Here is a 19625-nt window from a genome sequence, read left to right as displayed (position 1 = left end):
AAAGAAATGAAATGTGGCTTATATATATATATATATATATATATATATATATATATATATATATATATATAACCAATGCCACTTAACCATAATCATCATTAATCACCTTCGTTTCTTTTCATTCACCACCGAACTGAACTTAAACAAAAAAAAAAAGAGAGGCACCGAGAGTGTTTTTGAAGACAAAAGTGAAACCTCCATGACTTTTAACTTTAATTTTTTGTCATCTGTAATTCCAAACAAAAATCTAACTCAATTAAAACGTTTATATCTTCCTCCTTTATACGTTGATGTCATGTTTGTTCGGGAGAAGCTGGCTGTGGAGATTCCTCTAAGTTTTCATGGTTCAGTTGGTTGGTGTACTAGGAAGCATAGCCGATTTCTGACGTTTTCTTCTTCATTTATTCAATCAAAAAACTTTTCTGGAGTTTCTGTTATCTTGATTTCGTACAAAGATAGAATTTTGGTAATTCTCACCGGTTAATTTGTATTGGATAAGTGAATTAATGTTGTTATTGATTATTGATTGGATTTGATTGAATTTATGTTAAATTCTTGTGATATATTGATATTTGTGATAAGTTTGAGGTTCGGTCGGTTTAAGTGCAGCCAAGAACCGAATTATTTTGATGTAGGATTATTTTTGAAATTAAGAAAAATTTTGTGTAATTAAAGGGCCGAGAGATTAAATTAAAGACTGTGAAGAATTGGTAACTGTAAAACTCAAAAATGGATTTAAAGTTATATATATATATTTAAAAAAGTTATGAAAAGATATGTTTGGGTTTAAAGAATTGTATTTGTTACCATTACAATATTATTAATTTGAGAATAAAATTGTATTTTGATGAAAATTGAGGTTGGTTTTACAAATAAATAAGTTTAGAGGTATTTTGAGTAGAAAGTAAGAATAAATAACCATTTGTACCCATGAAAGATGAAAACGCTGCATATGTACCCACACTAAATCGAAACTAAACTTGTATCCACGTAAGATGTCCTCCGTACCCTACATGCACTCCAACCCTCCAAAAACAGGTACTTTTGTCACACAGAGGACATCTTGCGTGGTTACAAGTTTAGTTTCGATCTAGTATGGGTATATATGTCAGTGTTTTTATCTTTTATGAATACAAATGGTCATTTATTTTAGAAAGTAATTGTTTGCGGATGAGCATATATTTTTATAAAAGATCATAGTTACTTTTGTAAATATTAATAAACAAAGAGCTAATTAGTAGTTTTTTAAAAATATTGGGTTAAAAGTAAAATAATTAAAAGTTTAAGGTTTAAAACATAATTAATAAAAACTTAGAAGTAAAGCTTAAAAGAGTGAAGTCTTCAAGGAAGTTATAAATATTATTTATTACATAAACTATTTTATTTGTATTAATTAAAATCATTATCATTGTTATTAATTTATCAAGGATATTATTTAGTAAAAATATTATTATTATCGATATTATTAATGGTAAGATAAAACAGAATAAAAAAGAATACCATTTTTAAAAGATTTAGAGTCACAAAGTTAACTTAAGAATCTTATGATTCTCTTTCCATAAAATACTTCATGGATGATGAGAGAACAGTGTGAAAATAGTTTGAACTATTAAGGATAAATAAGTAAAAGACCGAAGAAAGAGAAAAGATAAATTGGCACGTGTGCTTATGGGAAGGTCACGAAAAGGTGACGGTTTTGGTGCCGAAGGATAAATGTTAACAAGTGTTGGGCTTTGTATGTGAATGATTGTGCAGAGACGCCCGTAAATATGGATTGGCTTTCAGGAGAAGGGGTCACATGCTTCAGGTGGAGAATCAACACTTGCAAGTACTTGTAGAGGTTATGTTTGACATACCTCAACTGGAGAATTAGTGTTTGCAAGAAGTAGAAACTTGCAGAGGTTATGTCACTGGAATGCCTTATCCGACTTGCGAGTTGGATTGCGTTGGGTGTGGGTCAAAACTGACAAATGAGCTCATTACCTACAATAGGACTAGACATGCATCATCCTTGCTGCTGATGCGTGCACATCATTAGTGTTTTTCCTTCTTAATTTCAATTGATTTACAAAGAATTTCTGTTAAATAATAAATGAATTTGAGGTTACAATGAATATTAGTTTGATTAGTTGAATTTCATTAGTTACAGGAAAATTTAAAAGGAAAACATAAAGAAACAGAATAAAATGGAGGATGGAGAGCAACAAACAGAGAACTCTCTGTGACAAACAATAACATGCAGAATACTTTTTGTGAAGAACAGAAAGCTCACTGATAGGAGAAGGTGAAGGGCGTGCAATGTGAAGACAATCACGTACTACGTTGGGAATTTTTCACATGTCATGGGTATGCATGCAGCGTGCGTACGCATGACCATCACTTTTCATGTAGTACGCTGGAGATCTCACGTACAATGCAGCTATCACACGTATGCGCGATGCATGATTACGCGCAACAAGAGACTTTTGGGCAATCACATGTACGTATGAGGCATACGTATGTGCCAGTTAAATTTCACGTAGTACGTGAAATTCACCACGTACAATGTTAGGGCATAATTTATAAGCCAAAATTGAAAGAAATTGGCTCACATACAACGTAGCTTAATTCACGTTGTACGTTAGCCCAAGAAGAATGTATTTTAAGCTAAAAATATGCCTGACGTATAACGTGATACAAGTCACATACCACGTGGGCTTTTTTGCTTGTCCCAGGACTTCAATCAAGGCAAGCCTTCCTCCAATTTCTCAACCTTTTGGAAGATCAATCACAAGCCCATTGATGATGACATTAATTGAGGATTGTAAGGAGATAAAGATTGGAAGATATGCTAGAGACACTCATTAATTAGATAGATTTTATTCTGTTTTCATTTTGATTCTATTTTAATTTGAATTTGAATTTAAATTAGGGTTAGTATTTAAGGTAGAAGGAGACTCTTTTTTAGGGGCTCTCGGCTGCTTTGCCAGTTTTAATTTTCAAGGATTTTAAGGACGAAAATGAGTTTCTAATTATCCTCGATTAAGGTTAGGAGCTCTGTTGATTCCATGGATTAATGATTTAGGTTTTTACACCTTTGATTAATGCATTGATTTCTTTTCAAGAAAAGGTTTTCGTTCTTCATCTTAAAGGATTTGAATGTGTTGGGAAATAATTCTTCTCTGATTTGAATTATTTTAACTTCTTAGAAAAGTTGATTAATTGAATAAGTTTGAAAATGGATTCTCATAATTCTTAAGTTTTGAAACTGGATTGATAAGTGACATAAAATCAACTAGGAAAGATTCTTATAAATTGTGTGGCTTTATAAATCAGAGAACATTCTTCAACTCTTTTCTTAAATAATTGACTAAGGGATTAGCAGTTAATTAGGTTAAAGAGAAATCAAATTACCAAGGAATTGGGGTTTGATTATTGATGATTTGACATGATTGTATCTTTGCATGATCAAGGTGGAAAGTGAAAAGTATTAATCCGGAAGAGTTAACATCTCCAAAATCTTGATCTTCTTAATTCATACCATTTTTCATAATCACTGTTCCTTTTGTTTTGCATTCGTTTACTTGTTATTTATTCAAAATCCTAAGGTAGTCTGACTAGATTAATTGATTGATTTTGCTTGCTTAATCTGTTAACCCTCGTGGGATCGACACTCACTCACTGTGAGTTATTACTTGATATGACCCGGTGTACTTGCCGGTATTTTGTGGTTTGTAAAATCCGCATCAGCTACGCATTTGCATTTTACTTGATAATGTGAAATTGTTTGTGATTGTCTTGTTGTGTTTATGCATTCCTTAAAGGTATTCTAAATTGTTGTGATTGGCTATTTCTCTGTGATTCTTGTATAACCCAGGTTGAAGGAACCATCCAAATTCTGGATGGAGAAATCAAGGACAGAGGAACTTCAACACTTCATATCAACAAGGAATGTCTTCAACACAATCACAAGCCCTCAAAAGCCCTCTATTGAGATCACCTTGAAAAACTTATCCAAATCAACCATCGAATTTATACAACAAACCAAGGAGTTTATAATGGAGACAAGAGTCAATTTTACGAACCAATAAGCCTCCATAAGGAATTTGGAAGTGCAAGTGGGTCAAATAGCTAAGAAATTGGCAGAGAAACCCACAAACTCCTTCCCAAGTGACACAATTCTAAATCCAAGAAATAAGTGCAATGCTATCAATCTAAGAAGTGAAAAAATAATTGGCAAGGAATCCACAATGAGTAAGGAAGATGAAGAACCTTCGGAGGAGAAGAATGAGCAAAAAGAAGATGTTCATACCTTACCACCTCAAGTTTCGAAAGAAATTTTAAAAGAAAAGACATACACACTCAGAATTTTATTCCCACAAAGGTTACAAAAGGAGAACCAACAGCAACAATACTCCAAGTTTTTTGAAGTGTTCAAGAAGCTACAAATTAATATCCCATTTGCAGAAGTATTAGAACAAATTCTTCTTTATGCAAAATTCATGAAGGAGTTACTAATTAAGAAGAGGACCCTCAAGGAAGATGAAACTGTAATCCTCACTAGGAATGCAGTGCCATTATTAAAAAAAATGCTCCTAAAATTAAAGGACTTAGGGAGTTTCCAAATCCCATGCACCATTGGAGATATTACTATTGAAAAGGTACTATGTGACATAGGAGCAAGCATCCACTTAATGCCACCATTTATGTTGAAGAAGATGCAAATAGAGGATGTGAAACTAACAAGGATATCTCTTCATGGAGTAGTGGAAAACTTGTTGGTTAAAGTAGGAGACTTTATATTCCTTGCATATTTTGTGGTTCTTGACATGGAGGAGGGTGATGATGCCTCCATTATTCTAGGAATGCCTTTCCTAGCCATTGGACGTGCACTCATAGATGTTCAAAAAGGATAATTAACGTTAAAAGTCCATGATAAACAAATGAGCTTCAATGTCTTCAAAACCATGCAACATCCTAGTAAGATAGATAATTGCATGAAGATTGATTTGATTGATACATTAGTGGAAGAAATCATTAAAGAAGAATATCTCCTCAATAATCTCGAAGATTCTCAACCTTCGGTGCCAGAAGATAATGAAGAGCCTTTAAAAGAAAAGGTCACCTTGAGTCAATCTTGCAAAGAAGTTTTCTCCTTCTCTCAAAAAGATGGTGAATGATTCCATGATGCATGGAGAAGATTCAAGGAGATGTTAGAGAAAAATTCACAACATGACATACCCCAAGTGGATTCTAATCTTATTATTTTATGATGGAATCTCTCTAGACTGCAAGGAAATGCTAGATGGATGGGATAGAGGCTCCTTAAAATAGAGAACAATAGAAGAGGCATGGACATTAATAGAAGAGCTAGTAGTATGCATTATGAAGAGAATTGACATGCGGCTGAAAGGCATATGCATAAAGATGGATGGTAATGAAGTGTGCTATGAAGCTTTTCAGTCTCCAACCTAGAAGCTACAACGTCAAGCTAGTGATGATAAAAGAGCACTTATTGGGAGGCAACCCAACTATGGTTAGTTATGCTCTACTTTCTTTCCTTTTTTGTATTTGCATCCTTCTGCTCCTTCCTCTCCCTCTGCATGCATATTCATCTCATTGCTCATGTTTATCTTTCTGCATTCTCTTTTATTTAAGTTTTTTTTAAAAGAAGAAGTCATGCATGTATCACATAACATAATATATGCTTATCATTCTATGTTCCTCCATACTCTTCACCATTTTATAATATGTCTAAACCCTAAGTTTGGTGTTCACCAATCTATACATGGCCAAACTCTAAGTTTGGTATTGCATTTCAAACCAAGACTGAGGATGAAGAGAGCAACAAAGATAAATAATGAATCTGGTAGCAATTGTGTATGGTGGTTAGTACTCCTTTCTTTTAAGTTTTCTTTTGTTTTTCTTTTCCTTTCTTTTACATCATGTCTATTTCTCTTACTCTGCTATCCATGCCTATTATTAAACTTGTTCTCTGAGCACTATAATCACATAAAAAAGAGTTAGTCCAATGGAGAAAAGTTAAATCAATTAAATAAAGTCTGATTATATAAAGTGGTAGTCCATGACTTTTGATTGTATTCCATGGAACGTAGCAATGTGTGAATGATCTTGAATGAAGGAGCAAAATAATTTTTCATAAATAGAGATTTAGAGAAGTACTGTGAGATCTATGAATATTCCAAAAAGATCCTTGAATTGAAAAGAAAAAGAAAACAAAGAGAGAAAAGATAAAGCAAGAAAGAAAAAAGTATGAAAAGATCAAAAGATATTCAAAGAGTAACAAAGCTCTAAGCATCAATGGCTAGAACCTAGTTATGTGACTTTGGTGTTTATTGTCCAAGGAGAAGATTGGGTGATTATATTCGAGGGGTGCTTCATCACTCGATAACTTGGCCAACTGGCTAGGGATTATCGATCGAAAGCCCACAATTAAGAGCTGCCTTGGAACAAAACATTTAGAAGCCTAAAGAGGATCTGGGCATCGATGTCTAGGAAATCAAATCTTTAGTTATATTTTTGTGGTGCAACCGTGTCAAGAAATGACTTAGATAAGTAGATCCGAGGAGTGATTTATCACCCGATAACTTGGGCCAACTGGCCTGAGATTATCGATTGAAAGCCTACCATAAAGAGCTGCCTTAAGACGAAGCACTTAGGGTTAACAATTGAAAAATCTCTCTAGATCAAAAAGAAGAAATTAAAAGATTCAAGGATTAATAAAAAATTAAGAAAAGAGATCTCATAATATCATCTGAACTTGAGTTTTTGAGAATTCTTCGCTCCCAAGACTTCAAGATTCATTAAGAAAGAAAAGTCTATTTATGATATGAACGTTCATATCCATTGTTAACATGGATATCAACGTTCAAGGGATTCAATTCTTCTTCATTAAATTCAATTCTTTTCTTTTTTTTTCTTGAGGACAAGCAAAGTTTTAAGTTTGGTGTTGTGATGCTTTCACATCTTTAGTGATTTTTCTTTCTTTAATTTAATGTTTACTTAGGTTAATCATAATTTCTTCTTCTAATCTTGTCACTTTTAAGTATCATTTGATACTACAGTATTGTCTTAGTATTTTTCTAGGAAATACAAGATTAAGAGAGAAAAATCAAGTAGCAAAGAAAGAATAGTCAAAGGGGAAGGCATAGGGAAAGGCATACAATCAAAGTATGTAAGGATTAAAGCCATGCAAACCATGCAGCATAGTTAGCGTGTCACACCACTAAGGGGCATGCAACGCCCTAGAGGAGAAGCAAAGCTAGCGTGCCACGCCATGCAGGGCATGCAACACTGCTGGAGCAAGATGAAGCTGGCGCGCCATGCCATAGAAGGTGTGCAATGCCTCTGGAGGACAAAAGGCATGCCATGCCACACCACGGAGGGCATGCCACATCTTGAAGATAATCAACCCCTAGTGCAATCAAGGCAAGGAGGCGTGTAACGCCTAGTAAAGGGCGTGCAATGCCCTGGGCTTTGTTGAAGAGGGCGCGCAACGCCCTAATGAGGCGTGCAAAGCTTGACCCAAAATTAAAGGTGGTGTTTAATGCCACTGCTTGGCGTTAAATGCCCAAGCCTAAAGATCAAGCCCAGTTACACTCCACCAACTCCAATGAAATGCCAATGATGAATTCTACAAGACCCAACCTCAAAGATGTTATTTCCGATTGAAGATTGCAGAAAATTCTATATGATTTGATTTTGATTTTGTTCTATTTTTGAATTTGAATTATTAGGAATTATCATAATTATTCTTATTAAAATAAGATTTAGTTTTGAATTTGAATTAGAGGAAACCCTAGGATTTAAATAAGTGAAGATTCTTCACAGAGGGAACATCCAGTTTCCTTTGCACAGTTTCTTTTCATTGTTGTTTTTCATTATCCATGGGTAACTAATCTTTTTGTCAAAGAGTTAGGAGCTCTATTATGTTTCTATGGATTATTAATCTAAGTTTTCTTTTATTTTATAATTAGTTTCATGATTGAGTTAACGTTCTTTATCCTTAAAGGATTAGTAGTATCGAAAGGTATGCTAATCCTATTTTAAATTTGTTTAGTTTTTCGACAGAACTAATATCTGAATTATGCTTGAAAACTCTTTCACATGTCATTTTGAATTCGACTAGACATAGTGTTTCAATTAGTGTGCAATAATATATGATTTTCAATCACTCTAACTTTGAATACCTGGCATATAATTCAGATTAGAACATATTTTTGAAAATTGTATTTTCTCATAAGATTCAATTAGACAGGACTAGCTTGGATACGTGACATGTAAAATCTAAGGACTACTTTTGAATTTTACGAAGAATTAAATCGGATTTGTACTTAACCTCTTCAATTAATTGATTGACAAAGACATTGGCAGATAGTTAATTGAGAAAAAAATGAGGAACCAAGACATTGAAAATCAGTTAATTAAGGTTCATCGTGAAAAGATATCTGCATGCTTTAGAAAAGGTAAACACAATTTGATTTTTCTAGGGCTTAAACATCTCCAAAGCCCTTGGCATTCTCTATTATTATTCTCTTTCAATCAACATCACTACCTCAGAAGCACTTAACTTCTAGATTCCAAGCAATACACAACTTTGCCCTTATCAATACAAGGTTTTATTTGATCTAATTAGAAATTTAACTCGATATTTGCGTGCTTATCCTTTAATCCTCGTGGAAATGATATCCACTCACTGTGGTATTACTTGAATGATCTAGTGCACTTACCGGTCTCTATGAGCTTTAGTTTTTGCTCATCACATATATGAGCTCAATCTTGTACAGGACTTAATGACCGGTGTCTGCCGGGAATCAGAAAGTGGAATAAGTCAAGTTGCGATCCTACTGAAATTCAATCATTGGCACATAAGCTTATGCTATTAGGCAACCATGTTGAGGAATTTAGATTTATGTTTTTAATTGGTCAATCTTTCTCGGTGTTATAGTTTGTGATTAGGTGATAAATTAGCTCCTACATATCTCTTGGATAGACTGAAATTGATGAGATAAAAGTTGCAATATGCTACTTGATTGATGATAAATACATGCTAAATTTTCTCATGCGAGAGATATTATTTGATAATGAATTAATATTGTTGCTAAATTTTCTATTGTGTCATTAACATTAACCATTGAGCTTAAAAATTAAGTGTTTTAGAAAGGTTGTGGGAGTTTTGAATTGCCACAAGCATTCAAAATGATAAGACTAATGCTGCTAAGATTATGATAGTTTGAAACAGTCACTAAATATAAGAAAAGTTTTTTACATGAACTAGTAACTTAGTGATGTTTTTAAACCGTCACTAAAAATATTGTGACAGTTAAAAAATTCATGAAATATAAGAAAAATTGTCACATGATTTAACAACTCAGGGACGATTTCAAACTGTCGCGAAATACAGCATTAAAAAAACACCTTGACAAGTGTTACAAATTAGTGACGATTTTTTAATTCAAAGACTGTCACAAACAATTTCGAGACACTTCTTATCAATGGTCGTCCAAAACTGTCGCTATGTCACCAGCAATGCGCAAATTCGTGATGCTTTTTTAACCGTCGTAAAAAAAAATTTAGCGATGGTAAAAACTGTATCATAATAGCCTATTTTGTAGTTTGAAGTTGTATCATAATATTTGGATTTATTCAAATCCCATTGCAATTTGTCTTTATTCCGATAGATTTTAATCGACAAAATTCTGTATGCAACTTTTTGGAAAAATAATTTTTGAATGAGATTCTGATTCCAATTCTTGCTTTCAGTAATTAAATCTTTAACTCTTGGAACAAAATCAAAAATAGCCTGTCTGTTTGGCATTTCAAAAATCGTTAAAGGAGCAGCCAAGGATCTTCAAATGTTCAAATATTCTCTTTAGTACCCATAGCCCAGCTAAGACCTTTTTCAACAATCTTTCATCCTTCCAGTATGCTCTTCCATCCAAGAAGATAATACTCTAGTTTCTGCAGTTATAACATTACCATTTCTAAAGTACTTATCTCTTAGAATTTTGGATAATAAAAAAGTAGGATGTGTTACAAGTTGCCAAAATGGTTTGCCTAATAGTGCCAGATTCTGAATTCTAAGATTTTTAAATCCAAGGTCTCCTTCTCTTCGTGGATGAGTCATAGTGTCCCAATTAATCTAAGTCATCCGCCTTTCAGAGCCTTTTTACCCCTACCAGAATCGAGAATGTAGATAGTGGATTTTCAAAATTAAACCATTAATTAACTTGAAGCAAGATAATGTTTAAATAGGAACAACTTCACTCATTCCCTTAAGCAATTGTCTACCACCAGAAGATAGAAGATTGCACTTCCATCCTTGGATTCTTTTCCAAACCTCCTCTTTGATCATATGTAAAGAAGTCTTTTTTTAATCTAGAGACTATAGAAGGCAAACTAAGATATCTGTCCTGGGCCCTAATATGATTAATATTCACAGAGTTAGCCAGTTGTGTACGAGTAGTAGAGGGAGTGTTATGGCTAAAAATTACATCAAACTTATTTAGATTCACCTTCTGACCACTGATGCTTTTGTAAGAACTCAACAAATTCAGAATGTTTAAACATGTCTCAGGATTAGCCTTGCAGAAAAACATTGAATCATCATTAAATAGGAGGTGGTTAACCTTGGGACATCGCCTATGTACCTGAATAGCTTGAATTAGTTTGTTTTATTTTGCTTTGTGTTACAAGAAGGAGAGACCTTCCACACAGAAAATAAAAAGGTAGAGAGATAGAGGATCTTCTTATCGGATACCTCTATTTATGCTTTACAAGCATCTTTTCAAAAAGTTTTATTAAACCAAGTTTTAGTCTATTGATGAGTAAAGAGAGAAAAAAATGAAATTATATATCTAATACCCAAACTAACTTAAAAGTGTACACACTTAACCCAATATTGGGCCATACGCACCAAAATCAAGATCGTATCGCCTTCCAAAATACGAAAGAATAAGTGGAGGTTCTCTCATCAATCTATTTGCAGAAGACTATAAATATGAGGGGTAGGAGCTCCCTAAGTCTTTTTTTTAACACTAATTCTTATATCACATGAACAATTTTGACTGACTTAATTGTTAGAATACTTATATGTTCTCCCCATCCAGCTCAGAGATGATTCTTGGCCAGTGGTTTCCCATTCCATTATCCATTAATGTAAATAGTTCTTGGGGTTAATAGTCAAAGTCGTTCCCAAAAGATATCTCGATCTCTATTTTCGTCTCTGAAAGAATAAATTAATCAAATTCGTCCCTGAATGATTTTTTTAAATCACGTTCGTCCCTCCGTTAGTTTCTTGACGCTGTGGTAAACCTGGAATGTGAAGTGACAACTCAGCATAGTAAACGACATTGTTTTGCACTCTTCATCTCCTGAACAAGCATTTTCATTCGTTCTTCTCGCACTTCCAGCTATTAGAGAAGCCTCACTGCTATTGCACAATGATCTCATCACATCTACTGTTGCTGATCAATCCACCCCTGCACGCAATTCTCGTTGCTCCACACTCTCTCAATCGCCTTCTCCTTTTTTTACTCACACATCGAGGAAGAAGGCTGAGTCAGGAGCTAGGTTTCGTGACCCAATCTCCATAGCTCGTTGGTGCTCTGGTCGAGGGAGCATCACTCTCCTCCCCTGCTTCTCTACTCTACCGTTACATCAGTTCGGGTAGGCCTTTTTCTTTGTGATTTTTTCTATTTCTGTTGTGCTCTAACTACAATTAAGATCATATATATAATAATTAATCTTAATAAAAAAATCAAACTGGGAGTTTCAGGGGAGAATAACTTCCATGGCTACAGAGTTAGTGGTTATGGAGTTTCAGTACTGAGTAACAGAATTAGCAAGAGAGAAGATGACTAATAAGTGCGGGTTTTTGTGTTAGAAATGTAATTTTCGGTGACGAATAGCCGACCTTGCCACAGTGGGATCGGACTTCCGATGACAGAGAAGGGCAAAGACAAGTACCCTCAGCAACGATTTGCAGTGAAGGAGAACGTGTGTATTCACTCTCAATGGTAGCTACAAGCACCACTTATGGAAGGTATTAAGTTGTTAGTGGGTGACTAGAGTTTGATCTTGGATCGGCAGCAATGGAAGAACGGCAAGCTGCATGAGCTAATTACGAAGGATTATGGGTGTAATTAGGTTCCGGTTCGGGGGTGTTAGATGACCCGTTCGCTAACAGTGTTTTGGGCCCTTGTTGGCCCAGCATAGTCCAAAGAAAAATAGAAATATAACTTTACTACCACATCAACTTCTATTAACGCTATTAGTAAGAGAAGTGACGGAAGGACTAACGTGAATAATTTTTAAATATTTCAAGGACGATTTAGGTTAATTTAATCTTTTGGGAACTAATTTGAGAATCACGTGATCTCTCAAGGACTAATTTGATCATTTACTCATAGTTGTTGATGAGAATATATAATGATAATTATATGCTCAAAATATTAAAAACATATATATTGCACGGTGCAATATAACCAAAGTTTATTCAAGAAATCCATGCATACACACAAGAGAGGAGCGTACCTGTGGGTCAAAATTTTCGGTGAGCAAAATATTCTCTGCTTTAATATCTCTATGAATAATCCGTCTGTGACAATTCTCATGTAGATAGAGTAAACCATCAGCTATTCCCAAAGCAATCTTGTATCTTTTACTCCAATCTAGTTTGTGTTTATTTGGACCTACAACACACAACACTTTAATTTATTTGATAAATATATATATATATATATATATATATATATATAATATATATGAGGATTAATATAAAGATTAGGAGAGATATAAACCATGAATAAGAGATCCCAAACTTCCGAGTGGAGAAAGTGAAAAGACAAGAAGATGCATGTCTCGTTCGACACAGCATCCAATAATCTTGGCAGTATTAGGATGATCAACATGGGCAATCACACCAAGTTCTGATAGAAAACCTGCTGTCTTTTCTTCTAAGCTTCCATTCGTCAATTTTTTCACTGCTATTAGTTTCCCTTCTTCAAGACAACCCTGATAAACCTCAGCAAAACCACCTCTTCCTATTAAATTTTCTACATGTATTCAAACCAAACAATAATGAAAACTTACCTACAGCCATCCCATCTGTGCATGGTTTTATGGTTATATTGTGCATGGTTTTATGGTTATATTGCAATTCTTTTGGAATATCAGTCAAGATAAGAATATTGCAATTCTTTTGGTAAATTAAATTTATATTATTTGAAATTATAAAAAATGTCTTTAATAAATTACTATAATTTTATTATGGGTATATACAATTAGAAAATTTTGTTCAGAAATTTCTTTTCAAGGTAATACTATTTTGTAAATATTCATAATTATGATATGAAATAAGAATAGCAAAAATATTATATAATAAAATTTTATTTAACTACATCAATACAAATAATAATTTTTAAATAAAGAAAAATTTCATTTTAATATAGAAAGTATAACCTCAAGTTCAAGTTCAAAATTCAACTCATTTGGTCCAACACAAAAAAAAAACATTTATTAATACTAATTAAATCCATTTATTTAATTTAAAAGAGAAAAAATAATAAAAATATTGACATTTTTTGCATGAATCTTGTTCTTTCGCTGTAACAATTCAAATAATGGGTCCAACAGTAATGATTTGTTCATCAATGTGGATCTCATTGTTATAGGCAACTCCAATCTCATTTTAACACTAAATTTATACAAGTAGATGCTTTTTGCCATCTACACAGTAGCATTGGCTTAATATTTTATTTAGAGAATGCAGGAGTTAATACTCAAAATGGCCTCTGAAATTTGACCACCGATGCAATTTACTTCTTAAATTTTTAATTGACTCAAATTGTATCCTGAAATTTTGACCCGTGCTTCAATTTGACCCTTCCGACATTTTTCGTCAGCAAGAAGCTGACTTGACCATTTTAAATGATATATGGCATGTAACGGTTAGATGACATAACCAAAATTTTCAAAGTATCAATTTAACCCCTCACAATTTGAACATAAAACCAAATAGTTAGAAAAAAAATTATAAAATAAAATAGTAAATTACATAAATATTCTCATCTTCTTCCTCTCACATCTTCTTCCTCTTCTTACATCTTCTTCCAACAACCACCATCCAACAATCACTATTGTTATCATCACACTAACCACAGCACCACCAAAATATATTATAACCGATTATTAGATCTTAATGGTCTTTATAGAAAAAATATGAAATAATTTTGCAAAATGTCATTAATATCCTTTTTTTAGAGTACTCCGATCGAACCTTTCGGATCTAGAGTTCTGATACCATATCATGAAACCACTCATTCTAAAGGTTTAAGATGATAGAAAAAGGTAACACTAATGGTTATATCTCTAATACTGAATCGAACATCTTTAAACCTCCATTGTACACATTGTACAAATATTCCATTGGCTCCCTATACTTTCTCTTTTCTTTATCATCTTTTCTTAAAACAAAAAATCTCGAGTTCTTCCACCAATTTTTTCAACTGTGGCCATTGGCATTCATGAAGGTTGAGGCGCTATGAATCTTTTCGACAGTGAATTGTTCTCCATATGACCCTTCCTTCATGGCACTTTATCACCTATATATGTAACTAAGCATTGCAATTTGAGATTGCAAATTTTGAGTCTTTCTTTTTTGAGATTTCAATTTTTAAATTTGTCAAACAGGCATCGACCAAAAATTTTACTTCCATATTTATTACGACTCTCAAGATTTATTATTCTAGGTGTTAATAGAGACTTGGTAGTTTGAGATTAAAAAGTTAAACATGTGAAAAAAATGAGACAAATGAAAGAAAGAAAATAGAAAAAATAGCAGTTGTAGTAGAAAAAACAAAATATAAGAACTAACATTCTTGATCTTTTGTTGTGTATTCTGTGAGATTATATTATTTGCAATAAGAGTGAGGAAATGAACAAATAAAATTATGATATTATATTATTTGCAATAAAAGTCAGGGAAGGAACAAATGAAATTGAATCAGGCGTAGTGATGTACAGAAACGGGAGTGAGAAAGAGAAGAAGAAGAAAAAAATGATAAAATTAAAATTTTAAAATAAAACTATTATTTAAAATATTTAAATATAAATATAATTATTATACAATTAATAAAATGTTTGAATCTTAACCATTAGTTCAAATTTTTAATAGTTATGATTCAAAAGGAATTTCGGACCACCAAGAACTAAAATATACTTTACCCATCTAAAAAATTCTTAATATGTTAAATACAAAAATTATTTGTCACTAATAAAAATAAAAGTTTATCTATTTTGTGTCTTATAGAGACGTGAAGTTTATAAATTAATAAAATTTTTATTAAATGAAAATATTTAAAATTTTTTAATAATAACAAACTTATCATGTGTACTTAGTACACACATTAATTACTACCATTTGGGAAAATTGGGGCTGCGCTAGGCTTTATGTTCAAATTGTGAGGGGTTAAATTGATACTTTGAAAATTTTGACCAGGTCATCTAACCATTACAGTGGTACGTGTCATTTAAAATTGTCAAGTCAACTTTTTGGTGACGAAAAACGTCGGAAGGGCCAAATTGAAGTATGGGTCAAAATTTCAAAGCACAATTTGAGTCAATTGAAAATTTAAAGACTAAATTACATCGATGGTTAAATTTCAGGGACCATTTTGAATATTAACTCGAGAATGCAGTATTATTTTTTCAGCTCTAGAACCGATCTTATCCCTGCCTCAATTGCCAGCAGGCCGGGTGTCGTTATTTTCAAAAGATTAAAAAAACAAAAAAAGAATATGCCAACAAATTAAAGTTGTGTATTGTTATCGAAAATGACGGGCGTTTTTTTATTCAAAAAAATAAAATTTTTATTTATCAATTTAAATCGAAAAAATTGGTAAAATTTTGTTGATGTTACGTGCAAAAAGAGAAAATTAATTTTTTTTATATTTTTTATGGCATTACAGTCCCAAAAACTAAACAAATCTGGTTTTTGTAATTTCTGATTGTGAAAATAAAACTAAAGGTACAAAATAATAAATTTTTGTATCCCGATTTAAATAGATAAATAAAAAAATTTTTAATTAAAAAAAATGAGTGGCTATATAAATGGAAGGGTAAGGATCTGAACTAACCGCTGCTAAAATTGTTGGTTGCATATTGTAATTCTGAAAGGCTAAAAGTGATCAAAGAAGACCTGAAGTTGTAGAAACCAGTATGTAGAGTAGTAGTAGTATCTTCTTTAGTGCTTTTGCTCTTCCATCGTAACTTGGAGAAACTAAGAGTGTGTAATGAAGGTAGGTGATTCTTAGTTGGTCTAATTTTCCACAATTTGAAAATTTTGCCCCATCGAGAGCGTGCTCTGCTTGAACTACTTGAACCACTTGCATTTGATTCAGATGCTTGTTTCTCTGACTCAGCTTCTAAGACACCCCTTGGAGATGTCTCATCTTCTTTCTCTTTCTCCATCTCCAATTCCCTCAAATCTAACATAATAAATCATCAGAAAACCAACTTATTATTACGTTATCACCATGAAGTAACAAGTCTATCTAATTCCAATATGAACTAGCAAGAAAATGCATAACTAAGGTATTTTAGTAATTAAATTTAACTAAGGTGGTATAGTAATTTATTGACACAATAAAAATTAATTGATGAAAAAGGAGGAAATATACAAACAAAAGAAAAACTTAGTTAAACTTGTTTGCAAAATTAACATGTTTCTTTAATATTATTCTTTGCAACTTTTCTTTTAACATTTTAAAATATACAATTTGAATTTGTGAAATTATTAACTCTTATAATTTATTTATTTTTTTGAATTGATCTTACATTTGATATGTTTTATTACTCTAGCTTTTTTTAGAGAGAGAGAGAGAGAGAGAGAGAGAACCTTTAGCAGAGGTTGACCAAGATAACATTGATCCTAGCCTCCTAGGTTTAAGACTAAAAGCACCATACAATAGCATCCCCTTTCGTTTATCGGCATGGCTTTTCTTACAAGGATCCCTGCATAACACACCACAACATCAACTATTAAAAAGAGAACAACGTCCTTATCCTTGCATATATTACAATTTTGGGGATTAGATTGTGGTTAGTAATAAATTAATTTTTTTGGAGTGCCATATTGTGCTCATAAAATAAGCCCTAACATGAAATTTAAAGAAATTAGTGGAGTGAAAATTCAAAATAACTCTTGAAATTTACATCATATTCTAATAAAATTTCAATTAATCTAAATTTTTAAGTTTTGATTTGTCATTTACATTAGTCCTTAAATTATTTTGTCAATTAATTTGTTGTAAATGTTATATTGACATAGCCTGACAAAGACCACATAGGAAGTCCCAATGAATATCTAAACCTATGGAGGAGAAGGAGAAGAAGAGTAAGTGAGTTTTGGCTTGAAATGATCATGTATTTTTAGGAAGAAATTTATTTTAATCAAGAGAATAATTTTGATATATTGATAGTATAAACTATTTTATATTGTCGTTCAATTATATCCATTTTTTAAATAATTATTTGCATGTTAATTATTGAAAACAATTATTTTAAGATGTGTCGTTTTGATTAGTCCATTGTGCCAACTAAACATGCTATTAACAAAGATGGATCCAGAAACTAACATTGGGTTAGTTGAAATTCTAAGGAATATTTTGAAATGTGACACAAGTTTTAAGGGCCATTTTGGGTTACTTGAAATGAGCGTATATTATCAATATTAAAACTCACTATAAAAAATATAGTAATTTCGAAAAACTTTTTAGTAACAATTTTTTTATGCGAATAGATATTATTTTGCAGCAAATTTTTAAAAATTACTACAATTGAAAGACCCAAAAATGAAAATTGAAAAAATCAGAGTTGCTGCAATAGTTTTTTTATTTTTATTTATGACAGCAAATTATTTTGATGCAAAATCTAGATCTTTGGTAGCAAATAAAAAAAATAACCACAATGACTTTCGGTAACAAGTTCTACATGCAACGAAAAAAAATATTCTATTGCAGAAAAAAGTGATATTTTACAGCAATTTTTTTCCTCAGCAAAGAGTGTTATCTTTTGTAGTGACCTAAAACTAAATTGATCTAAAGTTCATTGACATAGATGCTTTAAGGATAAGCAAACAATTTAAATTTAACAAGTATAATAAACAAAGCAGGATGATCCAATTTGAGCTAGTCAATCATGCAGTAGCAAGATATTATAAATAGAAACATAGTGGAGTGAACACATATTGTAGCCCTAAGAGTTAGTTAGGACAATACAACACAAAAATCCACAATGGCATACTTATATCTATTCAGGAAATTAGGAAGGGAATTTAATTGTTTAGGCATAATACGTTTGCCAACCTATAATTAATATGAACCATTTCAAGAAAGTTTAGCTAGTACGAGTGTATGACCATTAATAAGTTAGTGTTTCCAGGTTATCAATTAATTAATAACATATTATAATTTTATATATTTCAAATCTGTCAAAAACTCTAAATATTAGATGTTAAAATTATATCCTTGTAAAAATCTATCAATAAGAAGAAGATCAGATGCATGCATGAAAGAACTCAATACCCCAAATAAATTAAGGAAAGAAAATATAAAAGTGTCCATACCATAAACAACAATCCAGTTGGTCATTTTCTTCCTTGTTTTCCATGAGTGCTCACAAAATGATCAGAATATATGGATGGGTTTGATGCCTCCGAGAAAACAAAGATCCGTTCTTCTATGGTTTTGAATTTCAAATTGAAGTTTTGCAATTCCAAGCTCTCATTCATTATTTTGCATCCATTTCTCTCTTCTTTCTCTCTCCCTTGCATTGTTGCATGAGAGATGAGTCCATAAGGCTGAGGACAAGTGGTGAAATAAAACATGTGCAACGACTTATTCTCCAATCCATGCAATAGCAAGTTACAAATGTGTTAGATTGACAAAAAAACTTACAACTTATCACGAATATATATTTAAGTGTCGAAATTGATCCTTGGTGTGTGTACGTGTTTTTTACAAAAGAAAATTAGTAAGCTAAGAATAGAGACATATGACTAATAAATATGCAGAAGATTTAGCTATTAATTTTAATCACTTAAACCTTTTATTTATTTTACTTAATTTATATGTTTCTTATTTTGTTACTCTTTAATACTCTTTATCAAAGATAATATTGCATCCAACGAAGAAAGTTATCTGTGTGTAGTCCTAACTACTTGAGTGCACTATTTGTTCGTCGTTGTTTATCTTTTTCTTTTATAGGTGAAATTTTTAATCTGTCAGAGTAAAAAATACTCTGACATTCAAGTAAATAAAATTTTTAGAAATAAAAAATTTTTTCTTTTCTTGTTCTTTTGATACCTTTCTTTTTGTTGTGTTTTATTTACTTGATGTCTTCGTCTTTTATAGACGACAGGACTTACTGCTTTGTAACGTCTTTAGAGTTGGTGGTCCCTGTTATTCAGGTAGTTATGAATATTACAAATTTCGAATATTAGGTTTGTTGTTATTGTGCTTACTGATTGCTTGAATTTTGGCCTTTGGAACATTGTCGATGTGTTGGCTCTTTTTGATATATACTTGTTTGTCAGTTTTACTATCGAGGTTATAAGTATAGTTCAT

General features: G+C 32.2%; 1 protein-coding gene across 1 annotated transcript in view; it reads right to left on the bottom strand.

Moving 5' to 3' along the window:
* The window catches only part of LOC130949501 (receptor-like cytosolic serine/threonine-protein kinase RBK2), a 31245-nt gene extending 11620 nt beyond the window's left edge, over window positions 1-19625 (bottom strand). The window contains exons 1-6 of the mRNA XM_057878198.1: window positions 19523-19625; window positions 19427-19457; window positions 16898-17013; window positions 16137-16487; window positions 12801-13055; window positions 12535-12692 (exon numbers count right to left, since the gene is read on the bottom strand). Coding sequence (XP_057734181.1) covers window positions 12535-12692; window positions 12801-13055; window positions 16137-16487; window positions 16898-17013; window positions 19427-19457; window positions 19523-19625 — 1014 coding nt within the window. The remainder of the gene's footprint in view (window positions 1-12534; window positions 12693-12800; window positions 13056-16136; window positions 16488-16897; window positions 17014-19426; window positions 19458-19522) is intronic.

This window comes from Arachis stenosperma, chromosome 9 (genome assembly GCF_014773155.1).
Source record: "Arachis stenosperma cultivar V10309 chromosome 9, arast.V10309.gnm1.PFL2, whole genome shotgun sequence".
NCBI lineage: Eukaryota > Viridiplantae > Streptophyta > Magnoliopsida > Fabales > Fabaceae > Arachis > Arachis stenosperma.
This window is presented reverse-complemented; position numbering and strand designations above follow the sequence as displayed.